The 26,423-nt window shown below is 45.8% G+C and overlaps 3 protein-coding genes across 4 annotated transcripts in view; 2 read left to right on the plus strand and 1 right to left on the minus strand.

Moving 5' to 3' along the window:
- Window positions 1–667: 667 nt before the first annotated feature.
- CIROP (ciliated left-right organizer metallopeptidase) lies at window positions 668–15,779 on the plus strand. The gene is made up of 15 exons (XM_066603948.1): window positions 668–1,136; window positions 2,409–2,502; window positions 2,602–2,653; window positions 2,737–2,883; window positions 4,635–4,760; window positions 6,055–6,133; window positions 7,700–7,836; window positions 9,728–9,902; window positions 10,025–10,097; window positions 10,180–10,276; window positions 10,360–10,446; window positions 11,562–11,684; window positions 13,813–14,057; window positions 14,298–14,474; window positions 15,126–15,779. The coding sequence occupies exons 1-15, from the start codon at window positions 845–847 to the stop codon at window positions 15,286–15,288; spliced, it is 2,067 nt and encodes a 688-aa protein (XP_066460045.1). The 5' UTR covers window positions 668–844; the 3' UTR covers window positions 15,289–15,779.
- Window positions 15,780–16,250: 471 nt separating this feature from the next.
- Window positions 16,251–21,409, minus strand: C5H14orf119 (chromosome 5 C14orf119 homolog). The gene is made up of 2 exons (XM_066603953.1): window positions 21,254–21,409; window positions 16,251–16,843 (listed from the first exon to the last, which is right to left on the minus strand). Exon 2 carries the CDS (start codon window positions 16,838–16,840, stop codon window positions 16,493–16,495), a length of 348 nt encoding a protein of 115 aa, XP_066460050.1. The 5' UTR covers window positions 16,841–16,843; window positions 21,254–21,409; the 3' UTR covers window positions 16,251–16,492.
- A 62-nt stretch (window positions 21,410–21,471) lies between these two features.
- Window positions 21,472–26,423, plus strand: part of ACIN1 (apoptotic chromatin condensation inducer 1) — a 51,394-nt gene continuing 46,442 nt past the window's right edge. For both annotated transcript variants that reach the window (XM_066603950.1, XM_066603951.1), the window contains exon 1: window positions 21,472–21,609. In XM_066603950.1, the coding sequence (XP_066460047.1) occupies window positions 21,472–21,609 (138 nt within the window). The remainder of the gene's footprint in view (window positions 21,610–26,423) is intronic.

The raw sequence follows: 26,423 nt of genomic DNA on the forward strand, positions 1-26,423 counted from the left end.
TCTTCAGTTTTCATATTGTTTTTTCAGTCGTTCTCACTCACGAATACAGTGAATGAGAACGACTGAGCAATTTCTCGTTTGAAGGAGCCAACGATGTATCTGCCTGTATTATCAGGCTGCCTGAGTGAACGATGTCAGAGTTCGCTCGCTCAAACGAGAAATTGGTTAAACGGATCCTAATCTGTCTATGGGGACTGTCACCCTGCTCTATAGCTATTAGATTGTTGGCCAATCCCACCATAAGCATCTGGTTTGCTCAACTTTCATTTAATGTCTACAGCCGGCTTAATTATATCTAGACGTACATACGAGTAGATGCAGATATAGTGGATGTCTCGTATAGTAGATGCGGGTGGATGGAGAATAATCAGATGGTTTTAACATTCACACTGATTTAAGCTTAATCAGCCACACTATAAATGTTAGTTCTAATAGATGAGGCAATGCTTTTTCCCCAAACTTTAGTCTCATTCCTAACTTTTAGTTTCATGCTCTGTGCCTCTTTCATGCTTCCTCACCAGATCCCCTCCTCTTTCACGCTTTCTGCCCCTCGCACCGCCTGTCGATTATTAACATCCTGAGCTACAAAAACCAGTTCCACAACTTTCGGTCTGGCATTGTTCATTCAAAGCCTGCGGATGATACAAGATAGAGGAGACAGTCAGGAGTCAGGCAGACAGGAAGGACAGCTGAGTGGATCTCCTTTATTATTCTAGTGTACTTGGATGTGTGGATAGTGAGCGAGTATTGGTCCCATAGATGAAACTATGTCTCAGGATGCTCTAGTTAGAATGCATGTATATATCTTTACGTTTCTAGTCTATCCTAATATCTAGGCCTCTCCATGCCTACTGCCATCATCAGCACCTTTTGCTTATCTTTAATGGTAAAACTATGTTCTTCAGTCTGCCTCCATGACTCTGTACAGCAAGATACTCACGTAGTGTCTCCCCCAAATGTTATTCCCCATACTACTCGAATAATTAGACGTAGTACAACCTGGACACCTCAGTTGCCACTCAGGGTGACCCCTTGGTATCTACCAGGAGAGAGCGCTCTACTCAAACCATCGCAGAACACACAACTACAGTCAGCCATGAGGGAAGTAATCAAGATCATCTCCAACATGTTATCAGGTGAGACTATAGTGTAAACTATTAATATACATTTGTTGCGGTAGCATCATTAAGGCTCATTTAGACGCATTACATCATACTGCAGGAGCGATCAAACCATCGCATGTTCTTGTTCCCTCTGGGAACTAAAACAAAAAGGAAAAATACGTTTAAAAAAGTTTTAAGACCCAAGCGGCTAGACACGCCTTAGACATGGCAGCGGCGGAGAGGTGAGTATATATATATTTTTTATTTTTTACACAAGCTAGGAATGATTTTTAGGAAAGGGATTATATTTAAAGACCTTCCCCAAAAATCACTGCGGGGTGCCGGCATCCAATTGCTTTCAATGCGTCCACCGACAGCAGCGGCAGCCCGATTGAAAGCAATGGCAGAACATCGCGATCCTCAGCCACAGCTGTCACATATGTGGCAGGGGATTTTTTTTTACTTCCAATGAGGAGTCCCCTTGTCACTGAACACAGTGACAGTGCTGTCACAGTGTTCAGCGACAAGGGGACTCCCGCGAGGAATATTGACACGCACCATGGACTTATGCGTGCACCACGCATGTCCTATGTTTTGCAGGTGCGTGCGTTTGCACACCTGTAAAACACGGACATGTGAACACACCATAGAGAACCAATGGTTCTAATAGACGCGTGGTTTTGCGCGGACATATGTACGCACATAAACACGTTCATCTGAATGAGCCCTTATATGGTCAATTAAATAGCATCATCAAAAAAAATACAAATCGTCCCACAAAAAACAAACCCTCAGACAGCGACAACGATGGGTAGATAAGAGTTATGATTTCTTAAAAGGGGGGAGGAAAAATGAAAATGGGAAAAAAAAGAGCCATGTCCTTAAGGGGTTAATGTTACTTAACTCCCTCCCCCCTCACTTCTCCGGCCGCTGTCATTGACTCCCATAGGAGTTTTATAGAAGTAAATGGGAGTTATGGAAATCGCATAGCATAGCAACCTACAATGTTTCTATGGCTCCCAGGCTCCAGAACCCCCATTCACTTCTATGGAAATTACGGAAACAGTGTAGCACAGCCCACTTCACTGTTTCCATGCTCCCAGCCACCCTGGCCATGGTATACAAAGGAGTATTTCCATCTCAGCCCATCAATACCCTTTTAAGGCAAATGTTTTGGAAGAATGAACTTTTCCTTATAAATACTAATTCAGGCCACTCGTTAGATTGGGGTATTATCTTCACGTTTGTGTTCAACCTAAGAAAATATAAACTGCGGAGCATAACTTGGGACATTTCTTCTTGCAGTACATAGATCTGAGGGGCCGCTACTTCTGAATCGTGATATGAATAAGTATTGTCACTTTGTCTGGGGAGACCCTTCCCTTCTTAATTATAGAAGGTAAGATTTAAAGTATCCTCTCTAGTTAAATAAACAGCGTTGCTGCCAGTTTTACTGCGGTAGTTAGGACACTGAGTCTTGCTGTCCTCCTTTCTTCAGGTGTGGGTCTCAAGACGCCTCCTACCATGGAGAACGCTGTCTAGATGTTGTGGTAAGTTGACTGTGGCTGTAATGTCCTTTTACAGGAGCTGACTATTATTATCAATACTTTAATTTAATATATCTCTCTTACAGATCCCAGATTCTCATCTCTATGGATATGAAGTGTGGCCAATGAATGGGACAGAACCTGATCATATAATACCAGATGGCACTGGTGTTCCTAGTACTGACTTCCTGTTATATGTCAGGGTAGCACAGACAGAGAAATGTGCATTACAGGTGAGTGATAAACACTAAATAAAACAGGTATAACAAGTATAAGCTGCAGAAAACAATTCATTGACATTTAAAGGGTATGTCTACATATGAAATGATTTAAAGAGGTCCTCCTCTGATCATAGTTTCATAGCTCTGCTGACTCTATTGCAGCTCTTCTTGTATTTGTACAACTCCCTGTTCCCCTGCACCGTCCTCCATTAGATTTAAAGGGGTTATCCAGGCAGCAGCCGGCGGGATACACCGGGGTCGATGGATTATGAGTGGCTGGTGCTTGTAATTACAAGTCCAACGCCCATTGATTTCAATAAGAGCTGTGTTTGCAATTATGAGCACGGGCTGTTACACAGGGGTCGGAGCAGTGCTTCTGCTCCGACCCCGATGTATCCCGGTGGTCTCTGCCTGAATAACCCGTTTAGCTCCCGACACTTTGAATCTGTCCATTAGGCAATCTCCACCACTCACTGTCAAAAAGTGACATCAGTGGGCAAAGCAAACCTGATGTATGTCACCCATTGAAGAAGAGCAGAGGACAGTGCTCACTTGACATATTCAAAGTGTACTGAGCCGAATCTAACGGGGGTTGGTGTGGGGGAACGGAGAAGGAGGTATGATAGAGTGTTTGGTCACTGCTGCAAAGCTATAGCTGTGCTTTTAGATGGCCACTAGAGATGAGCGAGCATACTCGCTAAGGCAAACTACTCGAGCGAGTATTGCCTTATTCGAGTACCTGCCCGCTCTTCTCTAAAGATTCGGCTGCCGGCAGGGGGCAGGGAGCGGCGGGGGAGAGCGGGGAGGAACGGAGGGGAGATCTTTCTATCACACTCTCCCCCCCCCCCCCCCCGCTCACCGCCGCAACTCACCTGTCACCTGCGTCGGCAGCCGAATCTTTAGAGACGAGCAGGCAGGTACTCGAATAAGGCACTACTCGCTCGAGTAGTTTGCCTTATCGAGTATGCTCGCTCATCTCTAATGGCCACCATGTGGGCAACTTTTTAGCTTAAAAATTATGTCTGAAAGGCCAAAATTCCCTGCGCTTCAACTGATCTTAACATACATTACCATGGAAACCTATGGGGATGTTGGTTGGGCTCACTTGTCAGAGTTTTCCCACATAATAGGCATCTGAAAATGCTGTTAATTGAATTAATAAAAATTGTTGTGAAAAATTAGATAACGGGATGGTGCTTGATGTGTAAATTGTATGAATGTAAATGTATACAGTTTCAATTCACATCACAGACCTCTGTATCATGACCTTAACAACAGTTTGGTGAGATATAATGACAAATATAGCTATAGAAGGGTCTTTATTCAAATTTTCAGTCCTGGGACCATGAATAATATATTTAGAAGATTTTTATTAAATGGATGTACTACTTATTCATCATCGTAATGTTACACCTAAATAGTGTTTGGGCTGATATGTTAGTGGTCCACTACATACAGGCCACTATGTAAACTAATGTCTCCTCCCTACTTCCCCAAACTGATCAGTAATACTCTTGTATGTCGCCCTCTAGAGTATATGTGGGTTCACTGCCTCCACTGGTGCTCTCCGTACTTCTTCTGTGTCATGTGTGCTGTAAATGCACTCTAGTTTTTGTAGTAATACATTTCTCTGTATGTTTGTTACCAGGGTCGTGTTTGGGGGGCTACTTATCAGACATCTTACTATGATGTATGAGATGTAAATACTTATGGATCACTTATAGCTCTATCTACTGTCTCATCACCTTGTTTCACCTTTTGAGCCCTCAGTTATTGCTTATGCATCCTACTGTCAGTTGGACCACCTGGGTCGCCCCATTGCTGGAGTTATTGTGTTCTGCCCAAATCGCCTTAGAGATGGAGTATACCAACATCAGCATCTCGTACAGGTATCTAAATATCTGCATTTCATAGTAAGTTTATCAAATTCATTATGAGGCGTTCACAGATCCCTTAGTGTATTGGATTTGCTTTGAATACGACGCATTGTGCAAAAATAACCAAAACTGCAGGCGCACCAGATTCTTGATGTTGTCCTGTAATATGTTGGTATATGCAAGGAGGCATCTTCCTGAGATGTAGTGCAACTTAGAGGTCAAAGACCATCTTTTGGTCAGGCACCTACTTGTTCTCCATCCTGTGCACAAGGACAGGAGATCCTGTCTATAGTTGATTGCTAATTGCAGGCAGCGACTTCCCTGCAGGTCTCTGGAAGAAAGCAATGTAACCTACACAGTAGTATGAATATACGATGATATTGTGTCTGTTCATCATAAAGCTTAAACCATACCTCACTTTTTATAATAAGGTCCCTTTCATGTCTGCAATTAGATTTTCCTTATTTGGGTCCACCCCAGTAACTGAACAAGGTGAAAACTGAAGTTCCAAAACTGACATATGCCGCTCTGGATGAAAACCATTCACTATAATTGGCTCTATCTGGCTTCCAGCATGCCAGGCTGCATTTTTCCAGACTAAGTAGTGCGGTATACTGCGCTTTTTGGTCGAGGTTTTTATGCTGAATCTGCGGCAGAGCCTCCGAATGGAGCCTCCAACACAGATGTGAACGTGGCCTAAGCTGACGTTTGTATGTACATGAGGAATAACACTATTTCTGGCTGTTATGACTTATCCTACATTTTTCACCTTTTTTACCCTCAGCAGGCTGTACATATAATTTTCAGTTCTCTCTGAGCTGCTGGGAGGAGACTGCTGCACCTAGAGAAAACAGCAGATTCTGATCTTTGTAACACACATGCACACACATACTAACACACATATAAATAAATGCATCATGCAGGATATTATACAGCAGGACTGAGTAGTGTTGATATGAATAAAATAAATCACTCACCATTAGCTAGAGCAATTATATCTGTGTGGCGCTCTACTTCTCTCCCTCCCACGCTCCGCTGTCCATAGACTTCTGTAGGCAGCATGAGACATTAACCCATTCCCACTTGCTGTCATCTGTCTTGCTGTCTGTTATTCGAAACTGGCTTCACTTGACAACAGGGAGGGAGACACTTAGTGGTAAGCACTTTAAAGGTATTTTTTTCAACACAAAAACATTAAGTAAATAATTTGCACTTTTGGTAATTATTACATTGGCTCTCATATTACTACACATTGTTTAAAAAATTAGTGACTGTTTTTGAACTACTGTACTTGTCATAATTCCAGGTATGTCTACACGAGATACTTCATGCCCTAGGATTCTCTAGCAGTCTTTTTGAACATTGGATAGACTGCAGCTTTGAAGGTGATTTCATAAAGTTATTTGGACATAATGCTCAAAATTTGTTACTAAAGTGTTTCTAAATCTATTTTCCTAAAAATTTGTGATTAAGACTACATTCGAACTGCCATATTCTGGCTGCAATACCCAGATCTCCGCTGCTCAATTGAACTGAATTTAGATCACCATAGAACACTGTGATGATCTAAGTTCAATTTACTTGGATTGAAGAATTTTGGATCCTATGACTGCTATGTGGATGATTAAAATCGGCATCACTCTGGCCATCTGAACACGGCCTATTAGCGCATACTGAGTTGCTGAATGGTATATCTTAAGGCAAATTGATTAAGGGCAGTAGCTAAATCATTTTAAATGGAATGTATTGTCAGGAAATTACACTTTGAACTCAAGTTTTTATGTTTAATATATATATATATTAAATTGGTGACATTTTCTACACTAGCCCATAAGGCTGATACTTTCTGTTCTGTAGAGAAAACTTTTCAGCAGTCATCTCATTATTATCACAGGCAGGATTACAATGAAAGGTAACACCTATATAATATAGATAACAAAGGATCAACCATTCACAATAAGTGATGGCCACAGCTCGCCGCCTCTCCCTCCTTACATAAGGACCTCTGCCCTGGTCACAGAATATGCTTCGAAGACTCTCCCATAGACGCCAATGAGCCCCCTCCTGTCTATTGTTTGCATGGTCCATGAGTATGTAGTAAAGCACATACCTAATGTGCTCAAGCAAGATGGACATAGTCATACAAAGAAAATTAAGAAAATCTACAACAAGAAAATAAAAACAGCTTAAAAGCTAATATTTCCTTTCTTGAGTTTTTTTTAGGGTTGGGTGAAGGAGAGCTGGGTGAGGATTGTCATCAAGATGTAATGTTAACCCTTTCCAATCCAATTTGTATCCTGTTTTTTCTAGGGGGATTACTCTTTTTCTGCTGTTATACAACAGCGCTATATGCTGGCTAAAGCCAGTACTGCATGAGGCTGGCAATATACAGTAAGAGAACACCGACAGGCGTCTTACAACATCAGAGCTGTACAGCCTTACATCATAATGTTTTTAGACGTCAGACAGTGGATTGGAAAGGGTTAATGGTATATCTGGTAATTGGTTGTATTTCTTTTCCTTTTTTCCAAAATAAAAAGGATCTGTATATAAGAAAAACTGATTATAAGAAAGTACTATGTTTCCCTATCGGGTTCTGATTACTTAAAAATATCTAGGCAATTCATTCCCCTTGAACGGGTTTTTAGGCAGCATGCTCCTAGGAAGCAGTGTGTCCAATTACTCTTGCAGCATGTAGCAGAAGATATGGTTTTCCTTTATCTTTTAATTAGATGGTTGTAAGAAACAAAATAAGGGAGATGACCTCCAGAACATACCGGAATTCTAGATCACAATAATAATAAAATATAATGAGTTACATCTATGTTCTTTCATCTCAATGGTAAAATATTGTGTTTGCCATCCTTTCATACCACTTAGAGCCGTTCAGGTTTACTTCCATATTCTATAGTTCAATGTTTAAAAATAACCATTTTTATTTGTGTCCCCAGGACATGTGTGTTCTTCGCGATCCCGTGTCACAAACACAGATGAAAGAGGTCAGCTGCGCATTTACACCCCAAAAGTTATGCAAAGAATGGGGGAGCACTTAGGAGTAGGTAGTATTGGAGCTCCTCTTGAAAACCAGGTAGCTATGTTCTCCAATAGTTTTACTCTACTATGGAATTTGTTGTGATTATACAAAATGATTTTGAAGACAGTTCTGGAGGAAAAGTCAGAGAATCAAAAGACTATGTACTGATTAAAGGGGTATTCTGGTAAGATTACAGGGCCACTTTGGTGATTTTTTTCCCCTTCATTTATAATGTAACTATCCCCCCAGTATAAATAAGTGAGCTAGTATTACCTTGGTTAGTTATAGTTATTACTTTCTATCCTGGCTTCCTTCTCCTCAGATGGTCATGTGATCTCAATTCTGACCAGCTAAGATTTACTTGGGGTTATGCTGTCTGAAACTAGTCAATTTCACAGTGTGTGTGATGCTATTACATAGAACACACCACAGAAACTGATTAGAGGGGGGTCACCGTTACTGGTGATGATCGCACAGCTCCTGTCACACAGTTATAATTGAGGAGATCATAGCTCATCCTCCTGACTTATAGTCTGTAGCTTATTTAGAAGACTATAGAAGGGAATGATAATTAAAACCCTTCCCCTAGCAGGCAGAAAAAATATAGCCTCTACCTAATGCTGTGCTGATGCATCATGGGATTGATTAAAACTGAAAGTAAAAAAAGCTCACCATCAAGATGATGCCTGTACTGCATGGAAGTGGCTGCAATACAGAGGAAACCTCCAGACTGTAATAGGCAATCAGATGAGGAGGAACGGTATAGTGGACAACTAGGTGATTGGTGAGGGTCCAACTGCAGGGATCCCCACTGATCCAGAGAGTGGGGGTCCAGTTAGCCACCAAATGATTGGAGACTAGGTCGCTCATGAGTGGTGCCTCTCAATTCATTTCAAGGACAGCGCCGGAAACTGCTCAGTTCAAGCACTTGGCAATCTCCAGTGCTGTCCTTGAAATGACTAGAGCAGAGGCACACATGTGCAACCCACACTCCATACATTCGGGAAACGACCGGACCTCCGCTCTTGGGATTAGTGGAGGTGCCAGTGGTTGGACTCCCATCGATCAACTAGTTATCCACTATCCCATGCATAAGGGATAAACTACAGGGAATCTTTCAGCTGGAACATGCTGTCTAAACTACCAGCATGATGTTATAGAGCAGGAGGAGCTGAGAAGATTGATGTATAGTTTAAAGCGGAAAGATTCAGTATAAGGGTGCATGCACAGAGGATCCAAAAATTGGATGGAAATAGCAGCCAATAACTTAATTGGGTGTAAGCAGATGGACTTGTTTTACTTGGACAAATAGTAAATTGCAGCATATCCTATTCTTGCGCGATTTTTGGAGGAGTATAGCACGTACCAAAGTGCGGTGTTCAGCACATTGGGCAGCACACAGATGGGGTGTCCAAGTGCTGTCCAATGCGAGTTGCGCCAAAGAATCTCAGGCACAACAGGCCGCGGCAGAGGATCGCTATTTCTCCGAAGTGATGCAAAGCGGTTTTGATATAACGATGCCTCACATCCACAGGAAAATCGCTTGTTGTGGAGCCTGATATCGGGCCGTGATTCACAGCCTGATATCGCACTCGCCCATGTGAAGTTAGCCCAACACAATTGCCATTAAGTGTATTTCTGTGTCAGACTATAATCTACATGCCAGACTAAGGCCATATTCAGATGGCCAAATGGGAGTTGTGCCCGAGATCCTCAAGTGCAACGTGCATCAGACAGCATATATTGCATGTCCGATTCTGGTCCGTCACACAGTGTCCGTGTGCTATTAGCCGCCTCTGAGAATTTTCAACTTTTTTGGGTGGGGGTCAATAACCATTTTATATCATCTGAGACTGATATGCCCATCACAGTTATGCTGAAACATTATTTTCACTTCTATATACCAAGGAAGCACCTTTTTAGATTCTTCTCTTGACTTTAATAGGAAAGTCCAACTTCATCCCACTGGGAAGCAAGAATCATGCAGGGATCCATCCTAACGGCATCACTTAGTCCTCCACATCTAACATCACTGGATCCAATTACTTTGGCCGCCTTTCAGGATATGGGCTGGTATGGGGTTAATACAAGTATCATCAATCATCTAGTGTGGGGAAAAGGTACGATAATTCTACACTTTACCTATTCCTTCCTAATAGTCTCAATGTTACTAATTTCACGCTATTGCTGCAATGTAGGGATTATTACAGCCAAGCACTCTAACCCCCCAGTTTCTTCTCAGGAGCCGGGGTTCACTTTGGTTTACCTTCCACATGTCAAGTAAGATTATCCGGTTTCTTCTGTAGAGATGAAGGGTGAGTGCTGCCATTCCTGATATATATGCTTGGAAATAATACCATTTCTATGCTGTATTTCTAATAGCCCCTTTCTCTACAGTGATATTGGCTGTCACCATCTTCATTTAGACAAAGGCAACTGCTCAACAGATGAATTCATGGATGGTTGCCACATTTATAAGCCGCTCCTTCATGGGGTATGTTGTAAAGTATACATTGATTCTTGTTAACATAATACACTGTTTCCACCTGGTTACAAAATGTAGATTTGTTTTTATAGGGGGAGTGTTGGCTAAAACAAGAAACCCCTGGATTGGATGAAGTATACCACCCCCAGAGTCGCTGCTTCTTCTCTAACCTTACAAAGGTAACAATTACATCCATTCTGCTACAGAAAGTTTTGGCTCACTTTTGCTAATCTGTTGTATATAATTAAATAGTTCTCAGTTGCTTGTTGGCAACCTGCTGAAACAATGACATTAATCAGTAATCGCACATGTTACCTCAGTATCCGTTTGGAGATATTGTGACGAGTAAATCGAGAAAATAACATGAATTCTAAGTGTTTTACCAAAAGTGAACCGGCCCTTTAAAGTAGTAAGCTAGGTGTGTAAAGTCAGGCAGTCAACACACATAAAAATACCAGTGTAACTTACCTTATAAAGTAATATAAATCACTTGTACAACTTAATTGTTCAAAGGCTTGCATGCAATGGCCACAATACAATCACTTAATTGCAACTTGAGACAATTTGTGTTAATATGATAATGTGATAACTAGCAAAAAATGCATATCACTTCATTGACCCAAAATGATCTTTTTGTACTGAAAAATCATCCAAAAGTGCTGGCCACTAGGGGTCTCACTTTTTAATAATTTGCTGCCCATTGCCTGTTGTCAAGTGAAGTCTGGCTCTAGTGACAGAGATAGTAAAATGGAAAACAGGCAGTCAAGTAGAAGGATAAGTCATGCTGCCTATATATGTCTATGGAGAGAAGAGGGGAGCAGAAGAAGAAAATTACTTGCACAGATGCTTCAACAGCTGAGTTCAGTAACTGTGAATCACATCTACACTGCTCAGTCCTGCTGTACACTGTCATACAGGCTGATGTTATTTCTCGGTGACTGCTATAGAGAGTTAGAAAGCAGAATCTGCTATTTTGTCAATGTACAGTCTATAGGAGCCATCAGAACAGCAATCTCCTCCCAGTGGCCAACTGAAAGTTACATATATAGCCTGAAGAAGACAAAAAACTGGTGAAAATGCAGGATACAAGTCAAATATCTGCCAGAAATAGTGTTATTTCTCACGTTCAGGCATGGCAGTTTATTTTGAAAAGTCATTTAAAAGTGCAAGAGAACTCTCAATACAAATCTTGTTAATGAGCAAAAATTCTGTGCATTCTCTGGACTGCTGGCAAGTAAAACTATTGAAATTGGATTACAATATAAAAACATTCCTTTCTATATGTACGTAATAGGAAATGAAGCGCGAAAAGGTTAAAGGACGCTGCTATCTGCATCGCTGCTTAGCCCCAAACAATTTCCAGATTAAAGTTCAAGGTTCAGAATGGACAGACTGCCCAGCTGGAGAATGGATAGAGGTAAGCGATGGATCATTCTGTCACGCACAGTGGCACGGAGGTTGTCCGGTTCCTTTCGGACAGTCCTCATTGGACTCTATGAAGCACATTTACTAATACTGTCGGAAGGTCAGACATTGCACACTAGATCAGACAATATTAAAATATAGCAGATTTATCACAGCTGGATGGCAAATCTGTAGAATTTTAAGACCTTTTAGTCTAAATTTATACCTTCTAATAATTGGATTAGTTTAGACCAAAAACTGTAGTGGAATTTAGGCCACTGAATCAGAAAAAAGTGTCCATAAGGCCCCATTCAGATGACAGTATTTGTAAGCCAAAACCAGGAGTGGATACAAACTATGGAGGAAGTGAAAACTTTCTGTTATACTTTCTCTCTGGGTATTATTGTATCTTGACGCCACCGGAAGCTAGGGGTTTGACAGGGCTTCCATGGTGTAACGCCCTTGGCACATCCCTAGTTCCCGATTGGCTGAATAGCTGCAGGTTCTGGAAGGTGCTTGGAAGGCCATGATTTCCCCGATTCTGGCTCATTTCACTGAGCCCTCCTTGGACGCTTGCCCTGGCCTTGGTGCCCTTGGTGCTGTCCTGGTGTGAGTAGTATGCTACTACTCCCCCACCCCACTTGCCTGTGTTCACCCATGCCCCGCTCTGTCACTCATGGGGTCCGCTGCCCTTCTGCCTGAGTCACTGCCGCCTTAGCCGACGGTGCTGCTCACGCTGGTTGCGGGCGCCTGGGCTGGCGGTGCGGCTCCCACTGTTTGCCGGCGGTGCTGCTCCCGCTCTTTGGATGGTCCTGCTGCCGTCTCCCAATGGCACTTGGAGGATTGTAGAGGGCGGCGTTGTCAGGCTCGCTGCTGTCCTCCGGCCCCTGTGGCGTTGCTGACCCCGCTATGTGCTTTAACACAGAGGGCGGGGTGCCACCTTCTGAGCCGCCGGCGGGGAAGGCCCTTGCATCTGCGTCTGCAGTGGGGGACGCTGTCTGCTATTAAAATCCATTGTACTGGAGGCTAACCTTACTGGCCTGCCAGGACCTGCAGCCCAGCCACCTCTCCAGCCAATCATATACAGGGGGCGTCAGCCCCCTGTCAATCTTGACTCCACCTGTACTTGTTGGTGACGTCAAGACACAATAATACCTTCTCTCTGTAGGTTCCAGTTATGGTTTTAGCTCACAAAGACTGAACAGAATATTGCTGTGTGAATGAGGCCTAAATGTCTGAAAACACATAGTAAATGTAGCGCAAGGCATGTAATTTGTGCCTGAAAACTGCTGTATCTTAAATAGTAAGTCTGCGGGTGTATGTGTGCCTCTTTCATGGAGGGTAACGCTTTTGAGGCTTAGGCTGTATTTACACAGGCGAGCGTCCCGCACAAGTTCCATCTGAGCAATGTAGCAATTAGAGATGAGCGAGCACCCAAATGCTGGAGTCCGCTTTATTCGAGTCGTGCTTTTCGTAGCATTTTTGTATGTGGGACGCCGGGTCTCTCTCACTCAGACGCGGCATGGTGAGTGCTGCGTAGCGGCAGGGAGGGGCCAAAACTGGGGCGGGGTCGAACACTGCCTGATGCTCGTTCGAGTAACGAGAACCATCGTTAGAAAGAAGCCTGTGCCAAAGCATCGGGAAAAGAAAAAAAATCCCAAAAAACGTGACGGGTCCTTTTTAAGCGCAGTTATCGGAAATATTTTACAGAAAAATACACTTCTAAAACTGTACAATTTTATTCAAACTTTTCTCAGCTATTATACAGTAGGATAACTGTTAGGCCTATTTCACACAAGCGTAAGCGTATTTGCACACATTTTTGCAGAATAGATGTTGCGTATTTGGGCGGGTCGGCGTATTTTACTTTACTTTTTGTGTGCATAGATAAAAAAAACAAAAAACACACACACACCGATGCCCTCATTAATTAATTTTAATGAGTTCAAGATGCACAGAAAAATAGTGTGTTGTATATTTTTTGCATGACCGACTTGCGCACACGAAAGACGTGCATGTGAGCGAACCGATTGAAATCAATGGGTTCTATTTTCTGCATATTGCAAATATGCTCATGTGAATATGACCTTATTCTAAAGATCTACCCCAAAACATCATTTGTGTAATTCCTTCTCTTGCAGGTAAAAGGCTTTGAAGGCCTTTTACTGTGTCCCGATGGAAGACTCTGTTTGGGGTTTGATCGGCCTCCTGTCCCTACCTCTGTTTCCACCGTGACCCCCTTCTTCAGCACATTTCCTCAAACAACAAGCCCAGGAATAAGAGTGCAGTTGTCAACGCTAGTGAACGTAAAATGGTCTACAGATAAGAAGAACCTTCTAGCAGAAGAAGTCCTAGGAGTCATCGCTCAACATGCTGGAGTCCAAAGGTGATGAGGGATGATATGGGGTATATCCTGGTAAAACTAGATGCCACCAGCTCTACCATACATTTGTGGTCATCCCACCACTTACATTCAATGCCACAAGCCCTACTGGCAAATGTACAAAGATGTTGTGCAATACCAGGAATTCATTGCTGGTATATTGCGGTTTATTAGTATCACTTCTTTGTCAGAGGAAACAACCTATAATTATATCCTTCAATTACAATGCCTTGTTCTTGGCAGATGCCTTCTACAGGCTTCCACGCAGTTGGACAAGGAGTTATCATTTGTTCTCATGGTTGGAGAACCTAATAATTGTCGTCCACATCCCACTGGATCTTCACCGCATTCAACCATTCTGAAGCTCATCGATCATCCCATTACATACGAGTCTCCTCACTTTTCCACCATCACTATAAGGTAAAGGTTAGGAGATTTGGAATAGGTTAGCTAAACTTTGGAATTTCCTAAAGGTAAAGGTTAGCTAAACTTTGGAATTTCCTATTTGTGTTCTGACCTATAAGCATGAAGCCTTTATAGGAATTCCATTTATAAAATAACTGGTCCATTGAATGGCGAAAATCAACGATAGTACCGGTGACAACCATTAGTGTTCTGTAGTTACCGCATCTCCTCCAAGTGGCTACATGTTGATTATATAACTTTATTGCTGTAAGGCTGGCACATGCTTGGCACAGGGCATAGTCTACAATCCTGTGCCTTAGACTTGTATGTGCGGCTCTCCAGCTCCAAAGAGGTTTATTATCCCGTCCCTAGTTGATGGCATCTGGCCACACTTCCCAAGCAAAGCACCATTACATGTGCCGTTCCAAGAGCTGGTGCCTGCAGACCGCCACTACTAGAGTCAGGGGGGCAGACCGCACCCGTTGTATGTTCTTCTGGAAAGTACAGTCAAGCCTCCTTGAAGATATATAGAAGAACAAGAAGTTATAATGTGGCCTAGATTAGGGAGTCACGGGTATTCTGTATGGTCTCCGCTGAAGTTCCCCTACCTCATAGTACCAGGATGGTCATGTCATCGACATTCATTGCCCATTTTCATCTCCACAGGTTCTTGTCCCTTGACTCTCATAACAAGAGTCTCAGTCAACTTGGACTCATTATTGGCAGCTTTGGGGTCCTGTGTTGTGCATTGCTGATTCTTGCTGTCTGCTGGTGTAAGCACAGGGCTAGGCTCCTGCAAGTAAGAGACACTAACCCTGCACAGCCCTGACATAAAGGAGCTGTGCAACGACTGACTAATCTACAAGTGGGATTTCACGCCTCACATATTTGTTGCGGACCTTCAGGTGTGGATTTTGCACTAAAATGCTACAATAAAGTACAGAACAACATCAGTTAAAGAAGCATGAACAAGCCCCATTACCGCACAGTGTAATAAAATCCACCATGGATTCTCGCTATGTTACAGACAGTCTCATCAGTTTCTACAGTGCCTTGGATTTTATCCATTCCGGTACAATAAGTGCGATCCATAGCGTGATGGGCACCAAAATCATCTACAAAATTCAATGGGGATTGTTTACTGGAGAAATGAGTCCTTGTGAAGTCCCTCGAAAGGGGATGAAGAACTGACTTGCCTACGGCTGAAGGAAGACTGATCATTTTCTGGTGTTTTTGTATAAACAAAAAAATTGCATGCGGATTTTGCTAATGCATTAAGGCATCTTTATTGTCGCATTGTCTCGTCGTGCATAGCTTTTCTGTTTGCCATTTTTCTCCTATAGAAGAGGTAGTAGAGATAAGCGAGCGCACTCGCTAAGGCAAACTACTCGAGCGAGTAGTGCCTTATGCGAGTACCTGCCCGCTCGTCTCTAAAGATTCTGGGGAAGAGCGGGGAGAAAAGGGGGGGGGGGGAGAGAGAGGGGGAGATCCAGATCCCCCCCCCCACAACTCACCGCTCACCCGCGCCGGCAGCTGAATCTTTAGAGACGAGTGGGCAGGTACTCAAATAAGGCACTACTCGCTCGAGTAGTTTGCCTTAGCGAGTACGCTCGCTCATCTCTAGTATAAAGAGATCTCCCATTGCCCTACAGCTCACATCTGGACGCAGCTTTCACAAAAAGTTGCCTGCTACAAAATAGTATTTAAAAAAAAAAAAGACTGAGCCTTATGGGACTGAACAAAGGATACAATTTCATCCTTTTTGGGTTAACAGAAAAGAATCAAAGCTCCTTCAGATGAGGATTTTACTAGAAAGAACCACAAAATGCCAAAGTGTTTATTATCTAAACCATTTCCACAGAACTGCTATAATATACTGTATAACCTCTCATCCGCTCAATGATTTTTCTTTCTAAAATGTTTTTCAAAATAAACATGTAATCAAAAAGAGTGATCCTCCCCTGTAGTGAAGGAGAATCTGGCAGCACTCTAGTTTTGGTCTCCCTACTTATAACCCCCCTCCTCTATTCTGGCTAGGCCTGGCCTGCAGTTCCTGCCACCTCCTTGTAAAACTGAGCCACAAAGTTAGGGTCCTGCTGCTCCAGTTGTCGTAAAAATTCATTTCTTTCATCCTCGTCCCAACTTTGGAACCACTGATCCCAAAGTCTCATCTGACATTGAAAGAGACTTGGTGGGGGTGCTGAGAGCTGCAGGGAGCCCAGTCCATCCAGGAGCAAACACAGTTTTCCAGGGACGGCTTTGCAGAGAAGATCTTGCAAAAAGCGGTTTCGTTGGTGATCTGTCCACTCGGAAAACCAGTGGAGGACAGATCGCATCTCTTGTGTCTGGACGTACGAGATAGGAATGGCCTCCTGTGTCATAACCTGAAAGACAAGGGCCCGTAGTCAATATAAAGCAAGAGTAACATACATAGAAAATGATATCATTAAGAGGCTTAGACGAGGCAACAAGAAGAGATGTGAAAACCATCTATGCAAAAATATGCAAGCCTGCCCCTGTGTGTCTACAGAACTACAATGGGAAAAATAGAAGATTAATACGTAGGTTCTTTTGCAGCGCCCAATAGCATAGCTATTCAGTACTTGGGCTGGGGTGGGGTGTGGGAGTCAGAATACTATTATATATAAAATCATATATAATAGTGCATGTGCATTATGGTAATGACCTCTGAATAGTCATCCGGAGTGTGCTGTACCATGAATAGTCATCCGGAGTGTGCTGTACCATGAATAGTCATCCGGAGTGTGCTGTACCATGAATAGTCATGGAGTCCAAGTTCTAATCACAACCAATGAGGCTCCACAGAGCACCCTATGTTATAAGAAGCCAAACTGATGTCGCTTGAGTTCCTCAATGTGCGCAATCAAGTGATACGTTCTGGTCTCAGCTTCATCTACGCATCGGGTGAAGGGCATTGTGCTGAGGAAGCCAAGGCAAATACAGTTCACTTCACTGCAAAGAACCTGAAAGACAGATTGTGGCTCGGCTTTTAATGATGCAGGACACTAAAAGATGGCGTTTATAAGAGCATTATAAAAATGACTAGACAATTACATTGTGAAGTCCCTCGTAGTGCTTAAAAAAAACTTTTTTTTTTTTTACTTGCTCACATTAAAAAATAAAACCATTTAATCCATTAAAAATAATGTTGCAAAAAGGTTTTTTAAAACAAAGATACAAAAAAATATAAAATATTATTTAAAGCACAATAAATGAACCAACAAAACGTAGCTGCTTTGTTTACCCCCAACGCAGAAATAAATAACAGCTAACCAATAAATAAGGTGTGCTCCGAGATGTCTGCTGCTACAAAACAGGACTGTGCTTGTAAAAAAAATAAATAAAAAAGAAAGGCGACAAACGGCTACATTGATGGAAAAATAGAAAAGTTCTATTAGAACTTTCAGAATGCAGCAACTTTTTCCATGAAGTGTGTAAAAGTAGTAAAACATAAAGTGCACTTATGTGATATTGCCGTATTCATACACACAGAATTTGGGTTTCACGTTATTTATGTCTTAGGCCGCCTGCAGACGGGCGGGTCGGATCCGGCAGTGAGAATTCTCGCCGCGGGACCCGACCCAAGCGCCTGCAGGGAGGAGCGCGTACTCACCCGCGCCCGGCGAGCCCCGCACAGAAATAGAGCATGCCGCGGTTTGTTTGCCGCGTGACATTTCGCGTGGCCAAACCGCGGCCGTCTGCATAGGAGTGCGTATTGTAATGCACTCTTATGCAGGCTTTAAGTGGCGGAAATCCCGCGGATAATTCCGCCACGGGATTTCCGCCCGTGTGCAGGCGGCCTTACAGTGAGAAATATAAATTTAAAAACTCTCAGAGGTCTACAGACTCCTTGTAAAACACATAATCCCTCCCCTGGAAGTTGTCGGAGCCAAAGGAAAGGTCTGTGTGTGATTGTAAGGTTCATATCAGAGCAAAAGGAGAACTAACTGTGGAGAACTGAGCCCCTTGTATGGAGGCTCTAGTACCCTGTTGTACCGCCTCTAGCTTGGATACAAGATGAGATACAGGTGGGCATGGAGGCTCTAGTACCCTGTTGTACCACCTCTAGCTTGGATACAAGATGTGATACGGGGGGCATGGAGGCTCTAGTACCCTGTTGTATCGCCTCTAGCTTGGATACAAGATGTGATACGGGGGGCATGGAGGCTCTAGTATCCTGTTGTACCGCCTCTAGCTTGGATACAAGATGTGATACAGACAGGCATGGAGGCTCTAGTACCCTGTTGTACTGCCTCTAGCTTGGATACAAGATGTGATACAGGTGGACATGGCGGCTCTAGTACCCTGTTGGGCCACTTCTAGCTTGGATACAAGATGTGATACGGGGGGGGGGGGTGCATGGCGGCTCTAGTACCCTATAGTACTGCCTCTAGCTTGGATACAAGATGTGATATGGGGTGGTGGTGGTGGTGGGGGGGTGCATGGAGGCATACACGTTCTGTATGGTATCCTGCAGCATATCGATCCACCTTTACTGTAACTGAGCCTCTAGATTGTACAAACTTGTAGGTGGTCGTAGTTCATGTTCCAGTTGGTCCCATATAGGTTCTATTGATGATAAATCTGGTGAGCAGGCAGCCACAGAAGTGTGACAATGTTGTAGAGACATTCCTGTGACCCCCTTGTGTGTGCGGCCAAGCATTATCCTGCTGGGAAATGCCTCTTGGAAGCCGCCATGAGAGGAACACATGTGGCTGCAGGATGTCCTGAATATTGTCCCTCATACCACTACTAGGGGTGACCAACTGTTGTATGCGATGGCCCCCCTCAGACCATCACACCAGCAGAGGCCAGTATGCTGCTGCACAGTAAAGGCAGGATTGAGGCGTTCGGTCTCCAGACACAAACATGGTTATCAGTGCCCAAACCAAACCTAGATACGTTGCTGAAGACAACCCAGTTCACCTCCATAGCAGTACAATTTCATCATTCACAACCCAACTGCAAACGGAGAGGATGGTGGGTGTCAAAGACAGTACAAGTAATGGGAGCCATGAGACCAAATGTCCTTCAGCATGGAAATGGCTGTGACAGACACAGCGGCCTGTAATGATGGTACTACCCGTCTCTGGATGGCAGACAATGAAACAGTTGGAGCTGCTGGTGCTCGTCTGATGATCAGACAATCCACTCTACTGATGGTCTGTTGGGGGCCCAGGTTGGGGGCAATTTGTAGATATGACCATCCAGCCTCTCACATTCCAATAATGCGTCCCGAGCCCGGTTGCCTTCTGTGCATATTCTCACACATCCACTGGTCCCAACACCTCCTAACAGTCTGGTCAGAACGGCTCGGTGGCGGCAATTAGTAGATACGACCATCCAGCCTCTCACATTCCAATCTCTATGATTGTGTCGTAGAGGCGTCTAGTGATCCATAAGCTCTACACAAGCGGAAGAAGAGGTCACTACACACAAGGAGCCTCCGAGAACCTTTTATAGGCCTGGGAGGACTTAAGGGAACTTGTAGAGTATTTTGTAACATTAGTAGATGAAATAACCTTTCCCGGCCATGCTGACATTTGTATGAGAGGCTGTTAGACTAAGGCCGCCTGCACACGGGCGGGTCGGACCCGGTGCCCCCAGCTTACCTCTCCACCGTCTTCTCCTCTGCCACTGATGGCAGAGGACGCCGCGCCGCCGCTATGGCGATGACGCAGCTGCTGCGACCATTCTACAATGATGATTGCAGAATGGCCACGGGACGGACGGCTTCCATTGAGTTCAATGGAAGCCATCTGTGCGTTGCCCGCAAAAAAAACCGCAGCATGCTGCGAATTCTCCCCCGAGAGCAGAAAATCGCAAACGATTTCTGCTTCTGGGCAGGAAATCACGTTTTCTCATAGCATGCTATGGGCTGGATTTGCTGCAGAATCCAGAGGCGGAAATCCCACTTCGGATTTCGCAATGCAAACCCGCCCGTGTGCAGGAGGCCTTACGTTTGCAGTGGGTTTTTTTCCTCCACTCAAAACGATGGACACCGTAGCATTATCCAAATTATAAGTCACTTGGGTCTGGTGTCAACTAGAGATGAGCGAGCACGCTCGGATAATGCAGTTACTCGAGCGAGCATCGCTCTTCTCGAGTAACTGCATTCTTGCATGAGCAGGCTCGGGGGTGGGGGGGGGGGGGGTGGAGGAGAGAGTGAGAAAGATCTTCCCCCCCCCCCATCTGCTCAGACAAGATTGCAGTTACTCTAGAAGAGTGATGCTCGCTCGAGTAACTGCATTATCCGAGCGTGTTCGCTCATCTTTAGTGTCCACCGCTAATGTGTGTTGTATGATGGATTGTGGTTTGGTCTTATAACGCAGAGGTGAACAGACGCTAAAGCGAGCGGAATAAAAATCAGGTAAGAAAACTGTCGCCCTTCAAACTTTACATAGTAGTAGATCCAAAGGTAACCCCTGGACACAGCCAAAAGTCACCGTGTAGCCCTGCAACCTTGAACTCAAGGTGAAGTGAATGGGGTCATAGTATGTCACAAATAAAGCCAATCTCATATTTTTCTGACCTATGATTGCAGCAAGCTTCCACTCACACTGCCGCCCCTTTAACTTCAACATGAACACGACAGTTATTTTTAGTGGCACCCCCCTACGGCCAAAAGTTGTCGCAGAACTAATAAAATGCAACCATTAGTTGCTGGTAAGATCTCACGTGTCAGTGTGCAGCGCAGAAATACAAACAGTACCCCGAAGTGACCACGAGATGTCGCTGTCGTACTATGAAAGGTCCGTAACGTCCCGACTTACCACGGCTATTACAGTAGATGGAGGCGGGGCCTATTAAGCCTGAGCGGTGTGACGTAACAGGAAGGGGGAGAAGCGGTTCTCCGACCAGAGCCGAGCTCGGAGGCGGAAGTGCCCGAGGCTGACGTCACGCAGCGGGATCGGCCGAAGTCGGTCGTATAGCGCCCCGCAGCCGGTGCTCCGTTTTCTAACTGGGTTGGCGCTGCACTAAGGCGCAGAAAATGGCAGAACTAGAGGATGTGACGCTAGACGGGAGGCCGCTGGACAGCCTTCGGGTCACCGACTTACGGGCGGCGCTTGAGGAACGGGGATTAGCTAAAAGCGGTCAAAAGAGCGCCCTTATGAAGCGGCTTAAAGGGGTGAGTGTGTCTGCGAGCTCTGCTTTCTACAGCGGTATAACGGCACATCCCGCGGAAGCGCGCACTCCCCACAACAATCTTCCTGCGCGTTCCCGACACCCCCCTCCTCTTCCTATTCGGGAGCGTTGTGCGCCTGCGCAGAGTCTAAGCTCCGTCTGGCGCAGACGTACATTGGGTGATGGCAAAGCGTGACGCATGCGCGTTAGCGCTGACGAGGCCGCCTTCCCGCCCTTTCCCACTTAGCGTCCTGTACGGGCGCGCGCCCACGGCCTGAGCCGTGTCCCGCCCCCTTGTGCGCGCTCCCGCCCAATTATGGGATCTAAAAACAAATCTGTAAACCCGGGCGGTGCGGGATGTTGTGTGGCGGCCTGCCGCGGCAGTGTGGGGGCGCTCTCTCCCGCCAGTACAGCGGGGTAATGGCTTCTGGCGGGAAGAGCGCAGCCTGGAAGTGACCTGTTAGTCGCCTGGTGACATATGGCGGTTATATGCCGGCCGGCTGTCACGTCTTGTATAGTCCTCAAGCACAAAGTAATAAAGGCAGATACACTGTAGTTCGTCTTCTCTGTCCGAGTAGTCCTCATGTAACCAGACAACAGCCTGTGGGTTGATGTTTGCTGTCCCAGTAGTTGTCCTACAAGTAGCCACCTGTTACCTCAGGATATGCCGCTCATGGCGGCTGCAGGGTACACTAGTGCTGTCATCAGGCGCTCCTGCAGGAGGTCCTAGTAGTCCTAATAGTCCTAATACAACCAGACAACAGCCTGTAGTTAGTGTTTGTTGTCCCAGTAGTTGTCCTACAAGTAGCAACCTGTTACCTCAGGATGTCCTGGTCATGGCGGCTGCAGGGTGCACTAGTGCTGCCCTCAGGTGCTCCTGCAGGAAGTCCCAGTAGTCCTCATACAACAGCCTGTAGTTAGTGTTTGCTGTCCCAGTAGTTGTCCTACAAGTAGCCACCTGTTACCTCAGGACGGTCCAGTAATGGCGGCTGCAGGGTGCACTAGTGCTGCCCTCAGGCTGTACTGCGGGAAGTCCCAGTAGTCCTCATACAACAGCCTGTAGTTGGTGTTTGCTGTCCCAGTAGTCGTCCTACAAGCAGTCACCTGTTACCTCAGGACGGACCAGTAATGGCGGCTGCAGGGTACACTAGTACTAGCGCTGCCCTCAGGCGCTCCTGCTGGAAGTGCCATTACTTTTGTTTACTCCGCATGCAGAGATTTGGCCTGTAGACAAGCTCCATGTTTTGCGCAGCGTTCCACGCGCCCGCAGTACGGCGTCATCCAGCGGTATAACTACTGCCAGACTCCACACACCGTCCGTGCAGAGGCCGCCGCCGCTCGCGCCATTCTGGTCCGTCTTCACAGTCCTAAATTGCCCATTCCACAGAAGAGATCCTGGAAAACCGTCTAGCAGGCGAGCGGCATCTGCACGCTGCCCGACGTATTCTCGTGGGCGGACCGCAGTGCGTTATCCTCGCAAAGCGCCTCACGCTGGCATAGCCTGGTTTGCAAGCGCAGTATCGTTCCCAGTTTTTCTGACCAATATCGCGCTTGCCCGTGTGAATGCGCCCCGGGGCGGGCTCACAGGCGTGATTTCATCGCGGTGAATGGTGTCCATGAAGGTGCGCTGATTTTTCAGTGCCCGATTCACGCTAGTGGTTTTATTGCGTATTATAAAGCACGCAGCATGCTCTATTTTACCGCGTATTACACGCTATATTGTTCTCTATGGGTGTGTAATAAACGCTGTACTAGGCAATGACGTTATATATGGGCGGTGTTTATACGCAATATCGCTAAGCAACAGAGCGGGAAATAAGAAAAAAAACCTTTTTAGACAGCGTGCGTGAGATACTGCCCTGCGCAGCGCTATGCCCGCTCGCTGCATTATACACGTACGCTTGTGAGCCGCCATGACGCAGATAGTCTGTACAGCCCGTTCGTAAGTGCGCCAGGAGTTGTGTTCGTGCCTCCAGCGCCGAGCTGACAGACAACCCTGGAGAAAATGGCGCAGCAAGCTCTATTTCTTCCTGCAAGATGCTAGACGGACGCCGTTGTAGTCGGTGGGGTGCATGCGGCGCCAGATCCGACGGCTCCGGTATTTGTGCAGTTCTGAAGCTGGAACTCCGCATGCAGATGTGAACGGCGCCGAGGCTCCTGGGCCGCACTCACACGGGCATTCAGCTAAACCCCGCCCCAAAACTGCGCCATTTTATCGTGTTTTCAGGCGTCGTTTTTGAACACAGTGCAGCGCCTGATAGAGCTTGTTAACGCACGCCATCATTGCGTTAAAAATGAAAACCCTGAAAAATAGCGCAGACTATGCTTGAAAACTGCGCCGTCACAAACGTCTTCCTCCAGCGCTGGTCTGCGAGGCCCCATTAAAAAATAAATGGCGGCGTTGTCCCACAATTAGCGCAGCACGTTAATGTGGGAGCGGCCTTATTGGACCAACAGCATGACTTCCATTTCTACGTGAAGCACGATGGAGCCTTCTGCTTCCTCCACGGTCGGTCCGGCTTCGGTTTGCCACATGCAGCACTGCAGCGATAGTGGCTGCGAGTGATCGCGCAATTCCACGGTCTCCATTTATATGCTATATTAATGGAGATCTCTCGCAGCGTAAATCCACGGCAAACGGAACATGCCGGAATTTATTTCCCGCAGCAGAATTCCGCATGTGAGCATTGGCCGGCAGAAAGGTATCGGGTGCAGTAGAACCGAATGGCTGCGGAATTCACGCATGGATTTCCGCCACAGGAAACGCGGTAGAAATCCGTCCGTGGGCGGTCACCCTAATCTGCAGTAGGTGGTCTTAATGTGTGGGATAGTAGTCAGCGCTGTTCTGTCTGACCACAATGCTGGCTATGAGTGGAAGCCTTCTGAAGCAGAGGCCGTTCACTAAGCTGCGTCTGGAGGCCATTTTTGGCCCTCCGTATGGAGCCTCGGACTGAAGCCATAAATGGGATTTTGAACACAATGTGTATGTAGCCTCATGTCCCCGGCAGACATGGATTTACCAGATCCGCGCCCATAGGGAACCATTGGGCAGGTAATTAAATACCTTTGGATGTCATTTTTCCCCGGCGTGTGGATCACACGTGCAGGAAAACAACCGCAGCATGCTCCATTTTTATGTGTTTTTTTTCCGCTGTCGCTGCGTCTGTACCGCGGACCTTGGGAAAGCAGGAGTTTAAAAAAAAAAAAAAAATAGCGGCGCGCCGCTAGCGTCCCAAGCGCATCCGGCCTGCATGGAGGAGAGCCCCGCAGCGTCCGGACAGATGAGTATAATGTATTTTCTAGGCTCTTGTCTGCGGGTCGGGTGGAATCCGCTGTAGGTCAGTAGAAAATAAGAAATGCGCTAGATGGTTTTTTTTTTTTTTCATGTTTATGATGTTTCTCACTTCTTTTGTATTTCTCGGAGAAGGGGGGGGGGGGGTGTATTTTTATTTTTTTTCCAAATGCAGCATGTTTTAGTGTTGTCTTTTCCATAGACTCCCCTAAGGCCTCATGTCCACGGGTGGATCGGATACCGCATGCGGGAACTTGCAGCGGAATCCGACCCTGCCCTTGGCAGAGGGCATCCTCTACTTACTGCCCGGGTCTTCATTTTCTCCTCTGCGGATGTGTGCGGGCGCGCCACAGAAGATCTGCAAAACAAATCCGCATGCTTTACTTAAGCTGCAGACGCCCATGTCTCCCTATGGGCGGCTGGAATAGCAGATCATCTGCATGGGTTATGCAATTTAAATCCGCCTGTTGACATGAGGCCTAAAGGGGACAGAAGGATAGGCCACAGTCTCCTCCCTCGCTGCCACGTTTCTGATGTGCTGGTCCCTTGCTGCTCAGCGACGCAGGGAACCGCTGAAGTGAGTGGTGATTGGCTGCAGCAGTGGCAGTTCCCGGTGTTGGTGATGTCATCGCTGGCTTGCTGCAGCCAAGAGTGCAGACCAGCGGGTGATTGGCATGGGTGGAATGGAAGACGTAGGGATCGGGTGAGGCCAGATTGACATTATCTTTTTTACAATGGGCCGAGCAGCTGTGAAATCAAATAATCTGCATCAAAAACCACAGCAGCCGTGCAAATTTTGTCTACCGTTGTGATGCGGAATTTGGTTGGGATTGCCCGTCGCAGACCATTTGCCCCGTTTTTTGCTAAATGGGAAAATCCCTTTAAGGATATGTTCACACGCTGTGGATTTCACCCCCTCTTTTGAAGGAGTGAACTCCGCAGCATGATGCAGGTTTAGAATCCGAGCCCGCCAGTTTACACTGCGGATTTTGTCTTCTTGTTGATGAGATTTCTTACAATCCCATCCATGGTGCTTGTAGGACTTAAGGAGGGGGAGGTCTTACGAAACGTCTTGGTGCGACGATACGCTTGTCTCCAGGATCAGCCGGGCTGTAATCCTCCACGGTTCACAAACTGCCCCGGGTGATTCTATCCATATGAGATCTGTGAGGACCGGGATCAGGAGCCAATCACTCCATGCACAGCGGGTACCAACTGTCTGACAGCCGCCATCAGCATTCACACTGATTGTGGCTGTTAACCCTCCAAATGCCAAAGTTAATTTTGACAGCGGCATTTATATGCCCCGATTGGCGTTTGGGGGTTCCTCTCCGCCCCCCCTCCCCAATTAGATTGTGGGGTGCCGTTCGGGTGCAATGGCAGCCTGCAGCCTCCCAACGCCCCAGGGCTTCCATGACTATTGCCTGTGGCACATCTTAATAGATTCCCGCCTGTCAGAACACTGTGTAATGCAATACTATGGTTTGAGCCATCAAATGATCGTAAGTTCAAGGCCTCTTTAATTT

Source organism: Eleutherodactylus coqui, chromosome 5 (genome assembly GCF_035609145.1).
Source record: "Eleutherodactylus coqui strain aEleCoq1 chromosome 5, aEleCoq1.hap1, whole genome shotgun sequence".
NCBI lineage: Eukaryota > Metazoa > Chordata > Amphibia > Anura > Eleutherodactylidae > Eleutherodactylus > Eleutherodactylus coqui.